This window comes from Gymnogyps californianus, chromosome Z (assembly GCF_018139145.2).
Source record: "Gymnogyps californianus isolate 813 chromosome Z, ASM1813914v2, whole genome shotgun sequence".
Lineage (NCBI taxonomy): Eukaryota > Metazoa > Chordata > Aves > Accipitriformes > Cathartidae > Gymnogyps > Gymnogyps californianus.
The window spans coordinates 73,756,848-73,774,251 of NC_059500.1; the positions used below are offsets into that span (position 1 = coordinate 73,756,848).

General features: G+C 44.8%; 1 protein-coding gene across 1 annotated transcript in view; it reads left to right on the top strand.

The window, feature by feature from the left end:
* Positions 1-3,193: 3,193 nt before the first annotated feature.
* The window catches only part of ATP8B2 (ATPase phospholipid transporting 8B2), a 71,457-nt gene continuing 57,246 nt past the window's right edge, over positions 3,194-17,404 (top strand). The window contains exons 1-2 of the mRNA XM_050913400.1: positions 3,194-3,314; positions 9,542-9,620. Of these exons, the coding sequence (XP_050769357.1) occupies positions 9,578-9,620 (43 nt within the window). The 5' untranslated portion in view covers positions 3,194-3,314; positions 9,542-9,577. The remainder of the gene's footprint in view (positions 3,315-9,541; positions 9,621-17,404) is intronic.

A 17,404-nucleotide genomic window follows, 5' to 3' on the forward strand; every position in this document is an offset into this window, starting at 1 on the left:
TCAAGCTTCAAACCTCGCAGTTCAGGAGTTGCAGACTGCAGTTACAAGACAGTAAGGGAAAGCAAAGATCATCAGTGCTCCTTTTGAACTATGTAAGATAGTTGGGAAAGCATCTAGGTTGACAGTAATTTTAAAAATAGCATTGACATAGGGAGGGCTGCTCGCAAGGACTGGCGTTTAGTTTAAGTCTATACTGTGGGATGCTCCAGTTTCTCTCCTGTTTCTCTCCTATCCTCTAGTTATCCTCTCCAGTTACTTGGGGGCATATTAAGCCATTCAAAGCCTTACTAGGTCACCAGACATGTTTGGGTCCTGCGTGCTCCAGAGAGGGTCCTCTGCTCTCAGCTTTGCTATTTGGAGGGAGAGTGAATCTGGTCCGGAGGGTGGGCTGAGGGCATCCCTTAAACATCAGTGTCAGAAAGTTCAGTTTTGCATCTTGATCATAGTTGAAACGCAGCACAGGCTGAATGACTGAAAGTCATTCTTCCAGATATAGCCCTAGGATAAGGTCTTAATGGCATTACTTTAAATCCATCCCACTCTAAGCCAGCCCTCTGTGACTAGTGGGCAGTTGGGAAAGTAGAGGATTCAAAGGAGAAGGACCATGGTTTGGAGGTAGCTGCCTGGCCAACAAAACAGCTTGTTTACTGGAAGAGCAACAGACTGAACTTCTTCCCACAACTATGGGTCACAGCAAACTCACTGCTGCCTTGCTGCAGCTAGTCAGCTGAATCTCTGCCCAAACCATGCTAGCTGCAGTGGGAGCTCAGACACCTAGCATACATGTACACTCTTTATGCAGGCACTGAAATTTAGACAACTGACATTGCAGGCTGCAGCCCTGCCTGATGTGTTCAGAAATTTGCAAAGGAGGATGCAAATGGTGTGATTATTGGGAAGATGCTTCCCAGGGACCAAACTGTAAGGCAAGGATAAGAGACCTCAGAGCTGAGTTCATAACACTGAGTCACTTCTGCTCTTCTGAGTGCTTCCACATGTGCTGAGCATGAGCAGGTTCACTGAAGTCCATGGGGAAAGTATAGCTGAGGGAAAAAGTCATTGCCAATGTACGTGAGGTGGATTTCGCTGCCAAGAAAAATCATTAACAAAACAGCCTACCCAATTTTTAGCTATTTTAAAGTCTAAACAAGCCCCAAGGCCAGCTGATTTTATGGCTGGATCCACTCTCATGTCAAAGGAAGGAGATGAACCTAACTCTAGACAGGAAGAAATGACCGTGGCCGAGGTCAAAGTGACAACAAGCAACTGTAAAGACAGCAGCAAAGAAAGTGGGAGTAGTGTGGAATGAATCGTCATTAGCTAACATATTAAAATGGCGGGGGGGAGGGGAAGCAGAAGAAAGTTCTAAGGAGGAGGAAAACTCTAGAATCAAGCAAGAACAAGGGGTTCCCCAAATATGTAGAAGGACCGAAATTAATCCAGATCCTTGTACTTTTGGTTGCAGGAAAAAACGTGATACTTGTGGCTGTTGCTGTTGAGATGGGGTGTAGGTGGTGAGAACATGAGAAATGGCTAGTGCAGGGGAAATTCCTTCTGAAGTTAGATGCTTTTCAGTTCAAAATCATCTGAAAATTACCTGGGCGTTGAGGAGGTTAGTCCTACATGCCATGTCCCATGTTGGCTGTTTGTATGGATACTTTGTGTTGGAATTAGGAATCCAATTCAGTGAATGTTGTCTCAAATAGGTGTAGCTTGGAAGAATAACCCTGGAGTCATCGCAAGGGGGCATAGGCTCTTGTTCTTCCTTCAGAAATTGCTTATGGTCCTATAGGATCCTCTTCGTTGCCACTTCAACCTTCATCACCACTGAAGCACTGCTATTGCAGCATCCAGGTTTCTGCATAGCTTTGCTCTTGACAGGACTTCAGAAAATTTCACCTTCTAGAAAATACTCTTTGGCAAAGCCTTGACTTTCATGTTACTATAATTAATCAGCTGATTAATGCGTTCAAGTGTTTGTGGGTAGGTTTGAAATTAATTCTAACAGTGTTCACATAAATCCAGTGGGAAAACACAGAAGATGAAGGAAAAAACAGAGATAAATACATCTAGAAATCTTTTATGTTAAACTTTCTCTTGCTGTCTGCAATAAATTGGCACATTCCTGGCAGGCATTACTGTCAACACAACTTTGGGAAAGAATACAGTGATCTTAGAATAATTGCAATTCACAGATATGGGGAAGCAGGATTAAAGTTGTAGTTGGCCCAGTTTTAGTCTTGTAGTGTACTTGGCAGGTAAAACGCCAGAGGACTGGCATATAGGAGGGCACTGTATTGTGAAGGGTCCCACAATTCGGAAAAAAAAGTTAATGTTTGGTTCGTTGAGGGAGGGAGAATGAGTGGGAAGGTCGGGAGGCTTATGAGGGTGCTGGGGCATTTTGGTGGGGAGGGTCCCCTCGCCAGCGGTGAGGCCAGGTGGGTGTCCCAGAGGCCAAGGGGAGGTCATGCTCTCAGGGATGAGCAAGCCCTGACGTTTCGGCGCCAAAGCGATCCTCCGGCTGGCTGGAGGAAGCTCTGTGGTTGAGTTATGCAATTGTGCTCTATGAGGTTTTTCTCTGCAGAGTTTTTGTTACTCACAACTATTGGAAAGTGGGTGAGGTGGAGCCTTGGGATCAGCTTGTAGGACAGTGTCTCTGGGTTTAAGGAGTCCTCACCAACTCCAGCATTACAGACGCAGAGAGGGGCTGCTGCTGGGAAATGGATCCCTTACCAAGTTCATCCTTTTTTAAAGCAATTTGATATGTTGGACTCTTTCACTCGCTTGGTTTCCTTTTGAAAGCTTCCGCGTCGGCAGGAGGTAGGTAAGGCGAGCAGCAGTTGCCTCTGGAACTAACTGGGGTACCCCAAGCCTAGGTGCTCTGCTTTTCTGCTTTACTCTTTCGCAGCTTGTTGTGCTGAAGCATTTTATTTTTAAGGGAGCTGCTACGCTCTCCATATCTACAGGAAACAGAAGTTAAAAAAAAAAGGGGGGGGGGGAGATTTTGGCAAGGAGCCAAGCACAGTGACTGAAGGAAGAAGTAGGGAACTTGGAGTAACTTTAGTTACCAGGACATCGCATGGCAGAGTGGGTCCGCGGTGGATTTTAAGGGGCTCAGAGACAAGCACGCGATGCCCATTTCACAGCGCAAAGAAGCTTTGCTTTCTTAGATGAATGTCCTGGCGCTGCGACTACGAGCGAAGCTGTTGGTCTTGGGAGGGGATAAAGCTGCGTGTAAATGAGAAGAGAGGAGTGTACCGGAGTGCTATGGAGGGCAGCAACTTTGTTGCTGTGACTTTTACAAGCCTTCAAGGGTAAGATTTAATACTTTCCTTCCGCTTGTTTGTTTTCCCTCTCAGTTTTTGGGGGCAGAAAACCTGCATTTTTTTCAGACCCGAGAGCTTTGCAAAGCTTAATCAAAGTGCTTGGGGTTCAGCTTTTTCTGCGAGCGAGCTGATAGACTTCTGGGTGGAGTGAGCTGAGCTGTGCATGATTTCAAGCAGCAGCAGCAGCAGCAGCAGCAGCTGCCCGGGGAAGCTGCTATTGTTTGCACTGTGTCGGAGGGAGCAGACTGCAGCCTGCGTTTCTGTTTGGGAACTCGCTCTGCCTCAGCTGTTGATCGGTAACTTGAGCATTGCAACTAACTTACCCAAAGGAGCTGAATGCAAATTTTTGACTGCCATTCTGGTGTCAGTTTAAAGAGTGTTTTAATGAAGACAGATGGAGGATATTGGATCATTACTTTAAAACGTGGCAGATAACAGACTGAGTCTGTTTCCCAGCAATTATAGCTAATTGCATTGGCACATTTGAGTGTAGGGGGTAGGAGCACAGTTTCATGGGTTTCTGTATGTATAGCTTGGAACAGCACCAAAAAATAGCTGGAGTGCTAGCTCACCTCATCCAGGACACTTCTTCAGGTATTTAAAAAGCTGGGGAGATTTCAGGGATACTTTCAAACTCTTTGCACTGAGCTATTAGATTTAAACCAGAGTCACCGCTCCTTTTGTAAACCCTGATGCCAAGAATGACTATTTATAGCTTCTTAAACTTATTCCAGGTTGAATTCAGGCAAATGAGATTTCAGCCCCAAAAGATTGTTATTCTAGGATTAAAAACACACGTTTCGGTTGTCCATCCTGCAGCTCGCTTTCTACATTTCCCACTTGCAAAGCAGGGAGTGGTACAACACATGCTACTCCCTGTTTTGCTCTTGAGGTGTTCAAACACAAGAGGATGCAAGGAGCGGTGGAGAAATACAAATGCTAATGTATTTCAATGTTAAAAGATGGTTAGTACTAATTATTTCTAATGGCTGAAATTTTTGTGTTTGCTTTCGATAGGGAAAAGCAAATGCATCGTACTCTTTGGAACCAAAAATTGAGCAATTTGATTGAAATAGTTAATACACCAGAAGTTTAAAGGGGGTCCTTTGCAAACATGCCTTTGCGTGGCACATTAAAAGGTCAGTCCATGCCAGGTGTGCCAGGCCTTTACATTGCTCTTGCCCGGGCATTAGCAAACTTTGCACCAACTGTGATGTCCTTCTCTGCAATACCTGTGAGTGAACGTGACTCTCCTGATTTAGTGCCTGACACGTGCACCCCCTTAGCAGGCATGCAACTAAGGCATGGAGAAAACAGGGAGTCTGAGGACCTAATGTGTTTTAAACCCTTAATATTTTCCCAGTTGTGCCTTCAAATCCAGTTGCAAGTGATAGGTGTTCAAAATGTAGGGACTTAGATTTGGTTCATCTCGTGGTATTTAACAGCGCTACTCCACCAAGAGCACGAGGCAGCACAGGCAGTCTTGAACCTTATCTGTCACAATACCCAGTGCTTGGGATCTACCTTCTCATATACTGAGTTGGATATTTAGTACTTTAGCCTGGAAAAAAAAATGTTCTAAGACCTGTGGGTATTTGTAATTGTTACATCAGCTGAACATAGATTAAAAAAAATTTAACTTACAAATCTTGCTCATGTGCAAAAACTGACCTGACATGGACAGCTGGTGAGTGGAGGCATGCTATGCTTTCTGAATTTTTATCTGGACAGGGCTATTTAAGCTTTTTAGGGTGTATACATACCACATTATGTTTGGTGGCAAAACTGACTGGAGAAATCTTGTTCTCCTGCCTAATTCTCCTGGACTCTGGGTGCTTGCTTCTAGTATTACAGCACAATTTGCTGCCCCCTCTGCTACAGCCACTGCTTGGGTAGGAATTTTGGTCTGTACTGAACTACACCCCATGATCTGGATTAAAATAACCCTTCCAAAAATGATTGTATTTAACATGGATTGTTTCACAGAGTCTGGGAACAAGGTGATGGGAGCAGAAGCATCAAGTATTTTCTAATTCGTATTTATCATTGAATCTGATGTATCGTGTAGCTACGTCCAGAGAAATGGGCAAGAAACTAGCCATGTGTTCCACCTGCAACATCTGCTCTCCATTCATCCGAGTTGTGCCATGTCTTTTCTCATTTTGCTACTCATCACTGCGGTGGTAGGAAGTGCCTCCCTCCACCTCCAGTTTGCCATACAACCTTTGCAGTTGTGTTCTCAAGCCAAATCTGGCTCTTGTCTCTTCTAAATAAGGCTGAGCTTGGTTTGCGAGAAAGCATCCCTTCCCTATTCAAGACCCATCAAAGTATCTTCTCGCTGTGGATGTTGAAGTGCTCAGAGCCCATGAGTAGCCCATGAGTAGCCCATGAGTAACTGTGAGTAGCCATAAGCAGGTGGATTGTCTTTGCAGAATTGTAAGCTGTAGCTAGACAGTTTGTAGAGCACTGTAGGTACAAAAGCCTTCTATGGTGAGAAGAGATAATTTATTCGTAGCTTATACCCCCAAATCCCCATAAATGAGGAACTGGGAATTTGAGCTTTAAATAATTTTTGCTATAGGGTTTGGAAACATGGGGAAGCAACACATGTCTTGTTAAGCAGAGGAGTTGGACCTGCGTGGTTACTCAAATATTGTGAGCCCCCGTTGATTACTGAACAGAGCGGAGTACCTGGAGTAAACAGAAATGAGAAAAAAAACCCAAAATAATTGAGTGGAAATTGGAACAACAAAAAGAAGTCCAGAACAGCTGACGCAGACTGTGGAAGGCAACTTGAGGAGATTGAAGCAGTGCTTCACTTCGCCTCTGAAAATAGCTGGTGCCAGGGAAAATGAAGGCAAAGAGGAAATTGCCTTTTTTCTGACTATAGAAAGTTTTCATGTGTTTTATGGGTTTTCAATTAATTCAGGAATAGGAGGCTGTGAAAGTGTCTTACCATAATTTGAGAAGTCCTTCATGCCACATGAAAATGAAACATGAGAGAGCGCATTTTTTCCAGAAAGTGCAAAGGGAAATTAAAACCGTAGCAGTGTATGTGAGTGATATGAGGCTGAAGACCCATTGTTGTAATTTTGGAAGGGAAACTGAATCTCAGATTTAAAAAATAGAAAGATAAGTTAAGAAAACTGAACAGGGACATGAATTTTGATTACAAGTGGAATCTCAGAAAGAAAGATACCCTGAGGGAGATTGTTGATAGATACAGGTGCAAAGATCTTGGACCCTGCAGGTAGGATTGAAAGTCAAAAATACGCCAAGAAAAAGACCTGGGACTGAAAGGCAGGCAGAGCTAAGGTCAGCCAAGAGACCACATCTAGCTGTAGAAGTTGTGATAGCTAACACAAATGGGAGCAGTACCAGGAGCACCACCAAAAGGGAAAACTCCACCATCATTTGCTTAGGTTTGTTTTCACACTTGCAGCCAATGGTCAATGAACTATCAGACTGAAAACAGACACCTGGAAATGTGAAGGTGTGCTGGTACAAACTGGGCTGTGAGCAAGCGAGCACACACAGAAGCTATAGCCAGCATGAGAGTGGCTTGCTAGGTAAAGGAGTATGAGGATTAGATGTATGAGTCAATAACAAAGCAGCAAAGGAAGATATTTGCAATATCATGAAAATAAAGGGTACACCTCAGTGCAATAGGGGTGTGTCAAGCCCTTAATGCCGTCGTGTGTGTGTGCCCATCAAATACTGACACATTCTCAAATGACACTGTGGTTTGGGCAAGCCAGGAACTGAGTTTTGCATAAAGGATCAGGTCAGCTTGGGAAGGATTCATAACTCCTGGGCTTTAACTAAGTAAGCAGCTATGATAAATCTGCGTGATGGAAATGACGTACCGGAGCGGTAATTGGTACAAATGGATATGGCAAAGTTATCACCCACATCTGCCCTAAAAGACAAGGTTTTATGGGAATGGTGAGCCTGTAAGGATATTTGTGCAGGCCACAATGGCAACTTAAATATGCTGCTGGGTGAAGATGTTCAATGAATGCAATCCTAATCAAATGCACCGAGAAGCTGAAGGAATTAAAGATGCCCGCCATGCCAAAACAGTGTATCGTTGCAGTCTTGTTGTCATACTGCGGTCATGCCAGGAACTGGTGATTAAAGAAAGAATCACAGTAATTAACAAAAGCCATGTGTCAGAGCTGAAGGAAGTTTCAGGTTTTTGTTTGTGAGACGCGGATCTTAACTCCATTGTTTATTTCATGTTATTACTGCTGAAAGAAGGCTTGTAACTACCCTCTAGTCTCTGCTCCGCCACAAATATAAACATCCTTTTTTTCCCTCTGCTGAAATTATATGCCTTGTCAGTTGAGCACACAGCTGGGAGAGGTTTCATAGTTGCGGATAGTCTTTCTAAAACGTTTGGCAAGTACAGCAAAATCCAGAGTTCAGCAGTATAGCCATATGATGATTACAACCAGCCAACCTTTTGCACCCTTGTGCTGCCAGTGGAGAGTGATTATCAGATCTGTGGCTCGTGGTGCTCTAGGAAATCTGAGGTCTTTACCTCTAGGTGTATGGGTAGCATGTCTTGCTTCTCCCACCATCTTATGGGGAGCTCTCAGTCCTAGTTTAGAAGGGTTTTGGAAGACATAATAGTAATTCTAAAACATGGAAGAAATATGTTGAAAATTATACATCAGTTAGAGATGGAAAGCAAGGTTGGTCAGCAGGGCTGAGAAAGCTTTACGTTGTGACATTGAGTATTGTAACTTTAAGTGGTTTAGCTCCATGGGCAGAGGAAATTTTGGGGAGAGGTGTTGCCCAAGCATTTGTTCTGCTAAGCAGAAACAGTTGGATCTACATGAGTGAATAGAAGAAGGATCTCTTTCAAGCACAGTGGGCACAGCAGGGTTGCCAAACGCCGCAGTGAGTGGCAGGGAGCACCATGCCAGGGCTGCTCTGTGCCCAGGGTGTACAGCACTTAGCTGGCTGGCTGGAGCTTACCTGCTACTGTTTGCCTTATCTCAGGCTCATTCAATTGCAGCTGCTAAATATAGCTCTACTTTAGCATCTGGAATAGAGATCTGTGCAGAAATGTTCGACCTATGCAATGATTGTATTTTTCCTTAAAGTTTACCTTCGTTTTCTGAAAAGACGTGAAGCCTGAGCTTGCACTGGGCACGGTCCGGTGATGATGTATCAGGATTGCATTTGGACAGTGGCATAGGCAGTATTCACATTTGCATGTTTCCAAAATACGATATATTATCTGCCGTACTTGTCTCCTTAGACACCCTTGCTCTGCACAGATAGCATAGGACAAGGTGCAAAAACTTCATTCTGTCACCTAGAAAACTTGTTCTAGATTGATCACAATTCCCTCAAATGTCTCAGCTTGCTTCCACTGCCTGGTTAAGCAACTGATACAGAGTTCATGTTGATTCAGGCTCCTGGTCAGCCAGGCATGCCAGGCAGTGCTGGCTTTTCCCATGCTCACAGATCTTTGCAGGCTGTCACCACCACCATCACCATTAAGTCCTTTAAATAAACTGTCCGATGCTCGGAAGACCGAAAGTTTCCTTACTGATTTTGTTTAATGCTCAATTCCTCTGCATTTCAGGATATACTCAGTGCCTTAAATGCATTTCTGGTGCCTGGCTTTTGGCTTCTGGGCCAGGAAGTTTGCAGCCAGCAGGGGAGTAATTTTTACTCAAAGCCGTACAGGGTAGTCCACCCCAAACATGGAGGGTGACCAGCAGATGGACAACAGTGTGAGCCAGCACATGTTGGGCACAGGCAGATGTACAGGAAACCAGTGCTTCCTGCTGCTTCCTCCTCTTCAGGGAGGCTGGTCTTGCTCTGGGTAGTCACACAGTTCCTCTGTACCTTAGGTACAAGCCCTGTGAGTGTATTTCTCCTTTTCATATAGGGCCAAGGTAGTAGGAATGTCTTTTTCAGTCTCTCCTCCACCAGCCCCTTCTTTGTGCCATGTCAGGAGATGAACGGATCAAAATGTCCAAGGTAAGGTAGCCCACACTGATGCAGTGCAACTTGCAAACCTGAGATGGTTTTGCATTTTAAGACACACTATATGATATACTGTAGCTGTTGGCCATGGTGCTGAGGAGTTTGGTTTTTCCATTTTATGGGCACAGAATTACATGTATGTGCTGCACCATGTCATGCTGCGGGACTAGAAACCCCCGTTATGAATTACCTTCTCTTCTTTCTTGCAGAAGTTCCATGGAGTTGGACTAAAATAAAGTTTTGGGATGTCTCTATTTGGATTAAAATTTGGAAAGAAGAAATTGCAAGGTGAGTGCCGTCTGGTAATGCCATTGTCACAGGTGACAAACTAAGGAATGTAAATATAGCACGGGTGCAAGCCCTTGAGATGGTGTTTGGGAGCATGTCTTACACCTGCAGAGCAGGTGGGGGAAGACACACTTTCTTGACTTTTCCTGCATTTTGTACTACCTTGGAGGAGTGCTGCGGACTGTGTGCTAGTGAACGGGGGGCACATCTGCAACAGAACAGGCTGCAAAGTTTGTGCTCTGTCATGGCACATGACTGGCTTGGGGAAGTTGAGTTTTGGTGGGTTTTGTACAAGGATCATTTGGGGGAGTGGGTGGATGAGCAATGCAGAGTGCTGTCTCTCAAGCAGTTTATAAAATATTAAAAAATATATAAAAATATAAAAAAATATATAAAAGCAAGTTAGCGTGAAGGTGCAATGCAGTCTTTTGACAAAGAAATGTGTTGATGGCAATGGCCCGGATATTCCATTCAATGAGAGGCAGGAAGAAGAGCAAAGTACAGAGATGCACTCTGAGAGCACCCCAAAAGCTGCTGAGAGGAACACTAACTCTGGAGGAGAAACCAGAGCCTACAGGGAATTACCCTCCCTGTGAGCTCCACATGGCACCCAAATAAATGGGTGAGGGAGCAGCCATCCTCTGCAGCAGGATCCTCACTGGACTTGGCAGCAGAAATCCCTGAAGAGATGAATGCTTGGAAGAAGTCCAGCAGGAGGGCTACTAGCATATCCTTAAAGTGGGCCAGCTTCCTAAAGCCTCTTAGGATGCATCTTCATCAGGCTTTGCAGCAGGAGCCACTGAACTGAGTCTCGTGTTTTATCACTTCACCTCCAGGCCCAGGGTGCGATCTCTGGTCAGGGATCCAGGTCCGCAGATGCTGTGAAGATGGAAAGTCTCTAGCTTTTCCTTTCCAGGGTGTTCCTCCCTGTATTTGATGAATGCAGAGATTAGTGCCCTACTCGTATTTTGACACGAAATTATTTTTTTCCCAACCTCTCTGAGCTCAGAAGACCAAATAGCTTTTTCCCAAGAGTTTATTTTTGCAATTGTGCTGCTGTTTCCCCTTCCTGGCACGGGGCAGACTGTGAGCCCTGGTGTTACGATAGGGGCATCCATTTGCTGCTCTGATAGCCCCAGGAGAGGAGGCTGTGATTGCTCCCAGGGAAGGATCTCCGCCAGCCCAAGGTTTCTCTCTCCATCTTCGCTTTGGAGATGAGGGAGCACAGGCTTGTCTGTGAGCCACCGTCCACCCAGGGCATCCCGACTTCTAAAGCAGTAGCTGTTCTGATTGTCAAAAAGATTATTAAAGTTGCTATATTAGGAAAAAATTGTGTTTTGCCTGGCCCTGTATCTGGGTTTTAGCAGAGAAGTGTTCAGCCCCTCCTTCAACCAAGTGTCTAAGAAACTCAGATCTTCCTAGATATAAACCCCATACTTTATAGGGAAAAATGATTTATTTTCACATTTTATGTGCTTTTGATCACCAGTTCAAAACCAATTAATTCAAACTGGAGGAAGTTCAGAAAAGGATAAGGGAAGCTGGGGTGATCAGGGAATGAGGAGCTTCCATAACAGGAAGAGCACGTTTTCCTCCCCTTTTATTTTTAATTTTTTTGCCTTGCAGCCCAAAAGCTGAAAGGGCTATGATTGCTCCTTGCAAACATTTCACTGGAGTAAATGCCAGGGTTGAAGTGCTATTTTAATCCAACAGTTTATAAACCCTTCTATTTGGAGAAGTCCGTAGGACTGTGCTGCATGAGAGCAGGCAAGGCTCTTCTGCGGGGGACATCCCATGCAGTCATCTTACAGGGACAGTACTGCTGATGGCAAGACCAAATTTCTATTCCAAAAACAAAGCTGGATGACAGTTAACCTTTCTGAAGAGCCATGCTCATGGTATGACTTTCATGGGAGGGAATGGATTACCTCAGGCATCAGCTGCTGAAACTGGGATCAGGATTGCTCCCATGAGAACCAGTAATATTTTGCTGTTTCTCCCCAGCAAGACATGAATGTTTCCACATGAGCTGAGATGCAGGCAAAATTAAGAGATTTTTTTTCAGGATGGGTATAGTTTAACAAGACAGGTTACATGGTCTAAATTTCTTGGAGATAAGAGTCAGGTTTTTGTAGTTTTATGATGTTCTTTATACGAGGAATCAGGGATGTAACTAAAACTCAGCTTCACAGTGCAGTAGTGTGTAGTGTCATGTCAGACACACAAAGACTGTTGGAGGAAACCAGTTCCTAGATGACCGAACCTTAGTGAAGCTCTTCAAGCCAAAGTGGGGAAGTACATCTCTTAGATAAGCAGCAGTAGTGTTTCTGTGGAAAAGATGCCTGAGATCTTTTACACTGAGGTTTAACCTACAATGAACATTGACAAAACAGAGAGGAATGGGGACACTTTCGGTTCACGGAGTGTGTAGGAAGCAATAAGGATCATGCATTGGTGATGGCTGATAAATGTGGAACATCTCTGCTCACTGGCTTGATCCCATGGCAGCTTAACTCAGCACTGGAGCTTTGTACCTCGAGGATGGGGATGGTCAAGTACTATCTATGAAACAAACAGAAACAGGGAACAGGGAGAACTCCTCTACACAAATAACCCTATCCCAAGGTGTGTGCTTCCAGTCGATGGCACGAGCAGTCATTGCTGCAGCTTCAACCCCATAAGCCCAGCCTAGGGGCACTGTGAGAGGAAGAGGAAGGATATAAATTGAGCCAGGGCTTTTGGAAAGCTCTATTGGGTTCTCCTTCTTGCTGATAGGGACAGCCTGCTCTCCAGGTTTTGAGCAGCCAGGCTCTGGGGAGAGCTTGGCAGGGGTAGCAGCTCCCTAAGGAGAAGGCAGCCTAAGACTGGCTCTACAGACATAAAGCTCGTCTGCCTTCTGGGACTCCCATTCAGATCTGATAGGAAATGTCTTACCACAACAGACATTGAGTATGAAAAATATATTTATTTTTACATAATTTCCCATGAGGGAAATAACTGTGAATTGAAAAAGTTCATTTCAGAGCTGTATTTATTTTTATGATTTTTACATCACTTCCTATCGCTGTGTATCGCTGTTATTAACAACATGTGCAATTGTGTCAAGCTGTGGCATTACCAGCGCGCCTAGGAGATACTGTTTTCTAGTAAAGGAAATTATATGTGCCAGCGAGTCACTGTCAGACTAGTTTTGAAAATAAAAACAAATGGCTGTTTCAGCTGCTTTATTTGGCATGCTGATACTGATCAAAATATTGTGAACTACTATTACAAAAACCAGGACACAAAGTGATATAAATTCTAAACCAAATTTGTAAAAAAATAAAATTAAAATTAAAATTTTCCAAAAAGACACAATTTCTACTGCTAATATATTTGAAAAATGCATACTTTCATTCTGAAGTGGACTGAAAACAAACATAAAAAGATGTAGATGCTTCTTGAGAAATAATCTGTTGCAAGGCATTTCTGAGATGTGGTGAGTCCCCACTCCTTGCCCAGAGCCAAGGCAGGTGGGTGAGACATCGCTGGGAGGAGGAAGTGAAGGAAAACCAGAACTGCTATTATTGCAGGAGATGGGGAGAGGGAGAGACGAGGCAGCCTCTGTCCCTTCCCAGAATAACCTAAAAAGGAATATTTTCTGTTTTAAGGTTATCTAGCACTTCTTCCAGGCCTGTGTCCCAAGAGCGCTGTTTGACCACGAGTGTTGTACATGCTGGGCAAATCTGAGGCATCCTTTTGAAGCTCTCTTTTCTTGTTTTCTCTCTCCTTATGGTGATAATACCAAATTCTGCTTTTAGAAAAGGGCAGGATCTAATATTGAACTTTATCTTCATATAAAAAATTTACTGGACCTGAGACAGAAATAATTCCAGTTCACCCTCAAGATTTTTGATTTCAGACCTTGCATCTGCTGTATGAAAATGGAGGCATGTCAGTATATCTCCTAAGTGGGCCCTCTGTTAATGATGCCAGAAAAAAAATCATTTTGCATTAATACCAGGGACATATGAAATGTTTTACCTGTGTGGGAAATCCCAGTTGCCACGTAGTGTTTGTTTAGTGCTAGCAGGAGGCTGAGCTCAGTACCAAGCACCAAAGACACAATCCATGACCACAAAAGTGTATTTCTTGCCTTTCATTTTTTCAAGAGGAAGGAGGATTCTTGTTCTTTTGAGGCAAAAAGACATAATAAAGAAGATCTTTATTTAATAATGGAGGAACAGGCAGGAGGGAATAGGGCTAAACCCTTTTATGGTGGTGTCTCTGAATGGTCTTGCCGCAGGTTTTTTTAAATTAAATCCCTCACACTCAGTACAAGCTACTCCATTTCAGAGATGAAAATGCATGTGATTGCCAGCATAAATCCTCTCCAGCCACAGCAGCCAGAGAGGCTCCACAAAAGAGAGAGCATCTATATGCCAAAAATGCGCAGGTTTGTAACATGGAGCCCTGGAGAGCCCCTCCTTTGAGTCAATAATAAAAAACACGTTTGTTTGCCAGGCAGCTGGGCATGTTCCTGCTCCGAGCAGGGCTTGCCTGTGACCTTCGCCTTGCTCGTTTCCATCCCACCGGGTTCTCACCGCTGCTCCTGCCCCAGCCACGCTCGCTGCACCCTGCCAGGCTCTGGCTGCGGTTCAGGGCAGGGATGGGCTTCGGTTTCGTGCCACAGAGCAGCAGGCACGCCGGCACCAGGCATGTTACAGCATTAGGTTGACACTTGGGTAATGAGGGTTCGGCTTTTGTCTGTGTCCCAGACTGGCTGTGAAATGTAAATATTTAACCAGCGTGAGCCTCAGACCTGATGTATGGCTCTTCCCTTCACCCACGTATCCTCTGATCCATATTAAATGTTGAGCTTGTTGGGTAAAGATCCCTGGCTTTCGTTTTGGGTAGAGTTCACTCGGTGCAGCTCTGATCCCAGCAAGGCACTGCTGTATTATGAATGTGAAATCCTGTGATATCGCTGCTATAAAAAATATTCCTGTTCTCTTTAACCCAATGGTAGGGACTCTACCCAGGTACAGCACCTGTAAATCGAGAAACTTTTTGCATGGTTCCTTCATCTCTCATGGTTGCAAAAAGGGGCACTTATTGCTTTAAGGTGAAAGGAGATTTTGGCTATTAGCTTGTATAATAACCTCCCTAGGAGCAGCTATTTTAGTTGCCTAATACAGTATACAAGGACTTACCCTCTCCCATGGAGTTGCCTTTCAATGGACACTGTAATTCTCTTTTTTGGGGGGAGGATAGAGGTACAGACGCACCATGGCAGGTTTCATTTACATGTGCACACAGAGTAACAGTCCAGCAAAGACCAGAAATGAGGGCTAGGATTTCTCTGCCTGTGAAGAGATGGGTGATCTCCTGGGTATGGGGTGCGAGGTGGCACTTGTGCCGTTGCTGAGAGGTGATACCAAAAGCTGGATCACACAGTGACAATGAAGTGCCCAAAAGTGGGGTCAACAAAAGTAGGAGGGAGATGGGACAGGAGGAGGTGGAAGGAGACACATCATGAGATTTGAAATAGAAACTGTGCTGCGACTGGTGGAGGTCTTCTGAGACTGCTTATAGCCTGTTGCAGAAGAGATCTGAATTACAGTCTAGGATGTGCCCTTGGGAGCAGAATAACCATGTTATAGCTTTCACAACGTGGTATTGGTAAGCTTTGCTTTGCTTACCAATAATAGCTTTGCTAAGAGCCACTCTGCAAGGGAAGCTAGGGAGATAAGCCCAGCTCCTGGATGCCATTCTTCATAGCTGGTCCAGGGCAGCGTTTGTGCTCTTGAGGTCACTTGTTTAAAGGGTGGAGTAGAGATCATTATTTTTACAGAGTTTATGTTGTCTCTGTTCTGTTGTCAGGCTTAGTTACACTGGCACTCCCCAAATTGGGCTGTGTTCATTTCATGCATGAGGTATCAGGCCCTAGTTTGTATATGACTTGGCAAAACCAGGCAGCCCTTAACCTCCTGTTTCTTGGAGCCACAAAACCTAGTATCTACAAAATTTTTCCAACAGCCTGTTGAAAGCACTGCTCTTGGCACATGCTTCTTAGCATAAACTAGAAACAAATTTCCAGGCTGTCTGACCAGATCTTGAATCTAACCTTTTGCAGGACTTTTCCGTGCAGCAGTCCTAAATGGAGAAGGCTGGTGGGCTGGCCAGTTACATTTATAGCTGATTTTTGGCATGAGTTTAATTTTATTAAATACAGATGTTATTCTGTGGTTTAGCTCCTAAATCTGTCTGCCTGAGAAAACAGCCACTTTCCCAGTGACTTGGTCTCAGTGGTTAGACCAAGAACTGGGCACTAAGCCATATTTATGTACGCTGAGTTTCCACTGATGAATAATTTAAAATAGTTTTCAGTGGCAGTGAAATGATAACTTGGAGCACGAATCCCATTCCTTCTTTCCAGTGATTTGTGACTGCAGTTTGCAGAAGCAGAAAGTTTGAGTTGCTTAGAGATATAAAAAAGTTTCAAGAAATGAAAAACTTAACATGTGATAGCCCTTCAGGTTTCCCCTCCCTTTTTCCTCAGTGCTTTCAGAATCAACAGGGCATGATAAGACATGCGTGCTTGGATCTACAGCCAAAATACCCTGAGCTGTGGCTTCCAGGCAAAGCTGGTGTAACGCTTGACTTTCCCTGACGTTTTGTTTATTGTGATTGTCCAAGAGGCTTCATTTCTGTCCAGACAGTTCCAGAAACAAATAGGAGTTGTCTGGTCCATGATAGTTGAGAACTGCTGGTTTAGGAGGCACAGCAGTAGGACCTCACAGTCCTCTGTTGGTAAAAATAAAACCACTGAGGCAGCCTTGCCCTGTGCATGTGGTCAGTGGTGGTTCTCCTTTGGTGTAGCCAGAGGACAGAAAGTTCCGCTTGCTGATGTTGTTGGAGGAGGCACCCTTTGCAATTTGTTGTCGTCGTTCTTGCTTTAGCCAAAGGTATTGGCTGTTACCCAGTAAGGAAAATGAAAATCTTGCCACTAGAAATTAGCCTCATATTTTGGCCTTTAGGGACACCGCCTCTGAGAGGGATGGACGGCTACGGCAGGCCAGAGACTTTCCATTCAGTTTTGAACCAGGTTCATAGCTCTCTGGGGCCTTCAGAAATGGGTTGTCCGAGAAAACCTGCCCTTAGGTACCAAACGATCAGGCACAGGAGGGCAATGCCTCGAGTGAGTTTCATTTGCTGTTCTGTTTCATGTCCCACTGCTTCATGTTTCTGTGCCATCCCTAAGCTGTTTGCAGCTATTTGTGTGTCTCACATAAAAGCCATTTCTCTTGGAGAAGGCATCTCTCACTGTGGTGAGAAGCCAGGCTCCTTTCCTCACTAGGGCAGATACACGCATGGTTTCTTTCTAGGAGCATTTGAGATCCTTGAATTCAAATGCATGTGTCAAGTGCCTCTCCCCTGGCTGCACAGACCCTGGGGACAGGCTGAGGAAGGGGGACGGCTCCTCACTCCCCCAGAGAGCCCTGGGAAGAGCAAAGGAGCTCGCGGCATGTCCAGCTGCTGCCGGCAGCACTTGGATTTCTGTTTCTCTGTGCAGTCCCCTCGAGGGCTGCCCTGCCTACGAGAAACAGAAAGTCACTGAGGACTTTAGAGCCTCTCAGGAGCTGCTGTGTGACCCCGAGGCTCTGCCATGTGCCCTGTGTCTCATGTGCTGGCAAGGGAATAGATACCTGAAGGGCTCCAGCCCAGATTAGCAGTTCTGGATGTCTTCGTGCCCCTCCGTCCATCATGCATTTCCGTAGCTCCTTCTGGTGAGGCAGCTGGGC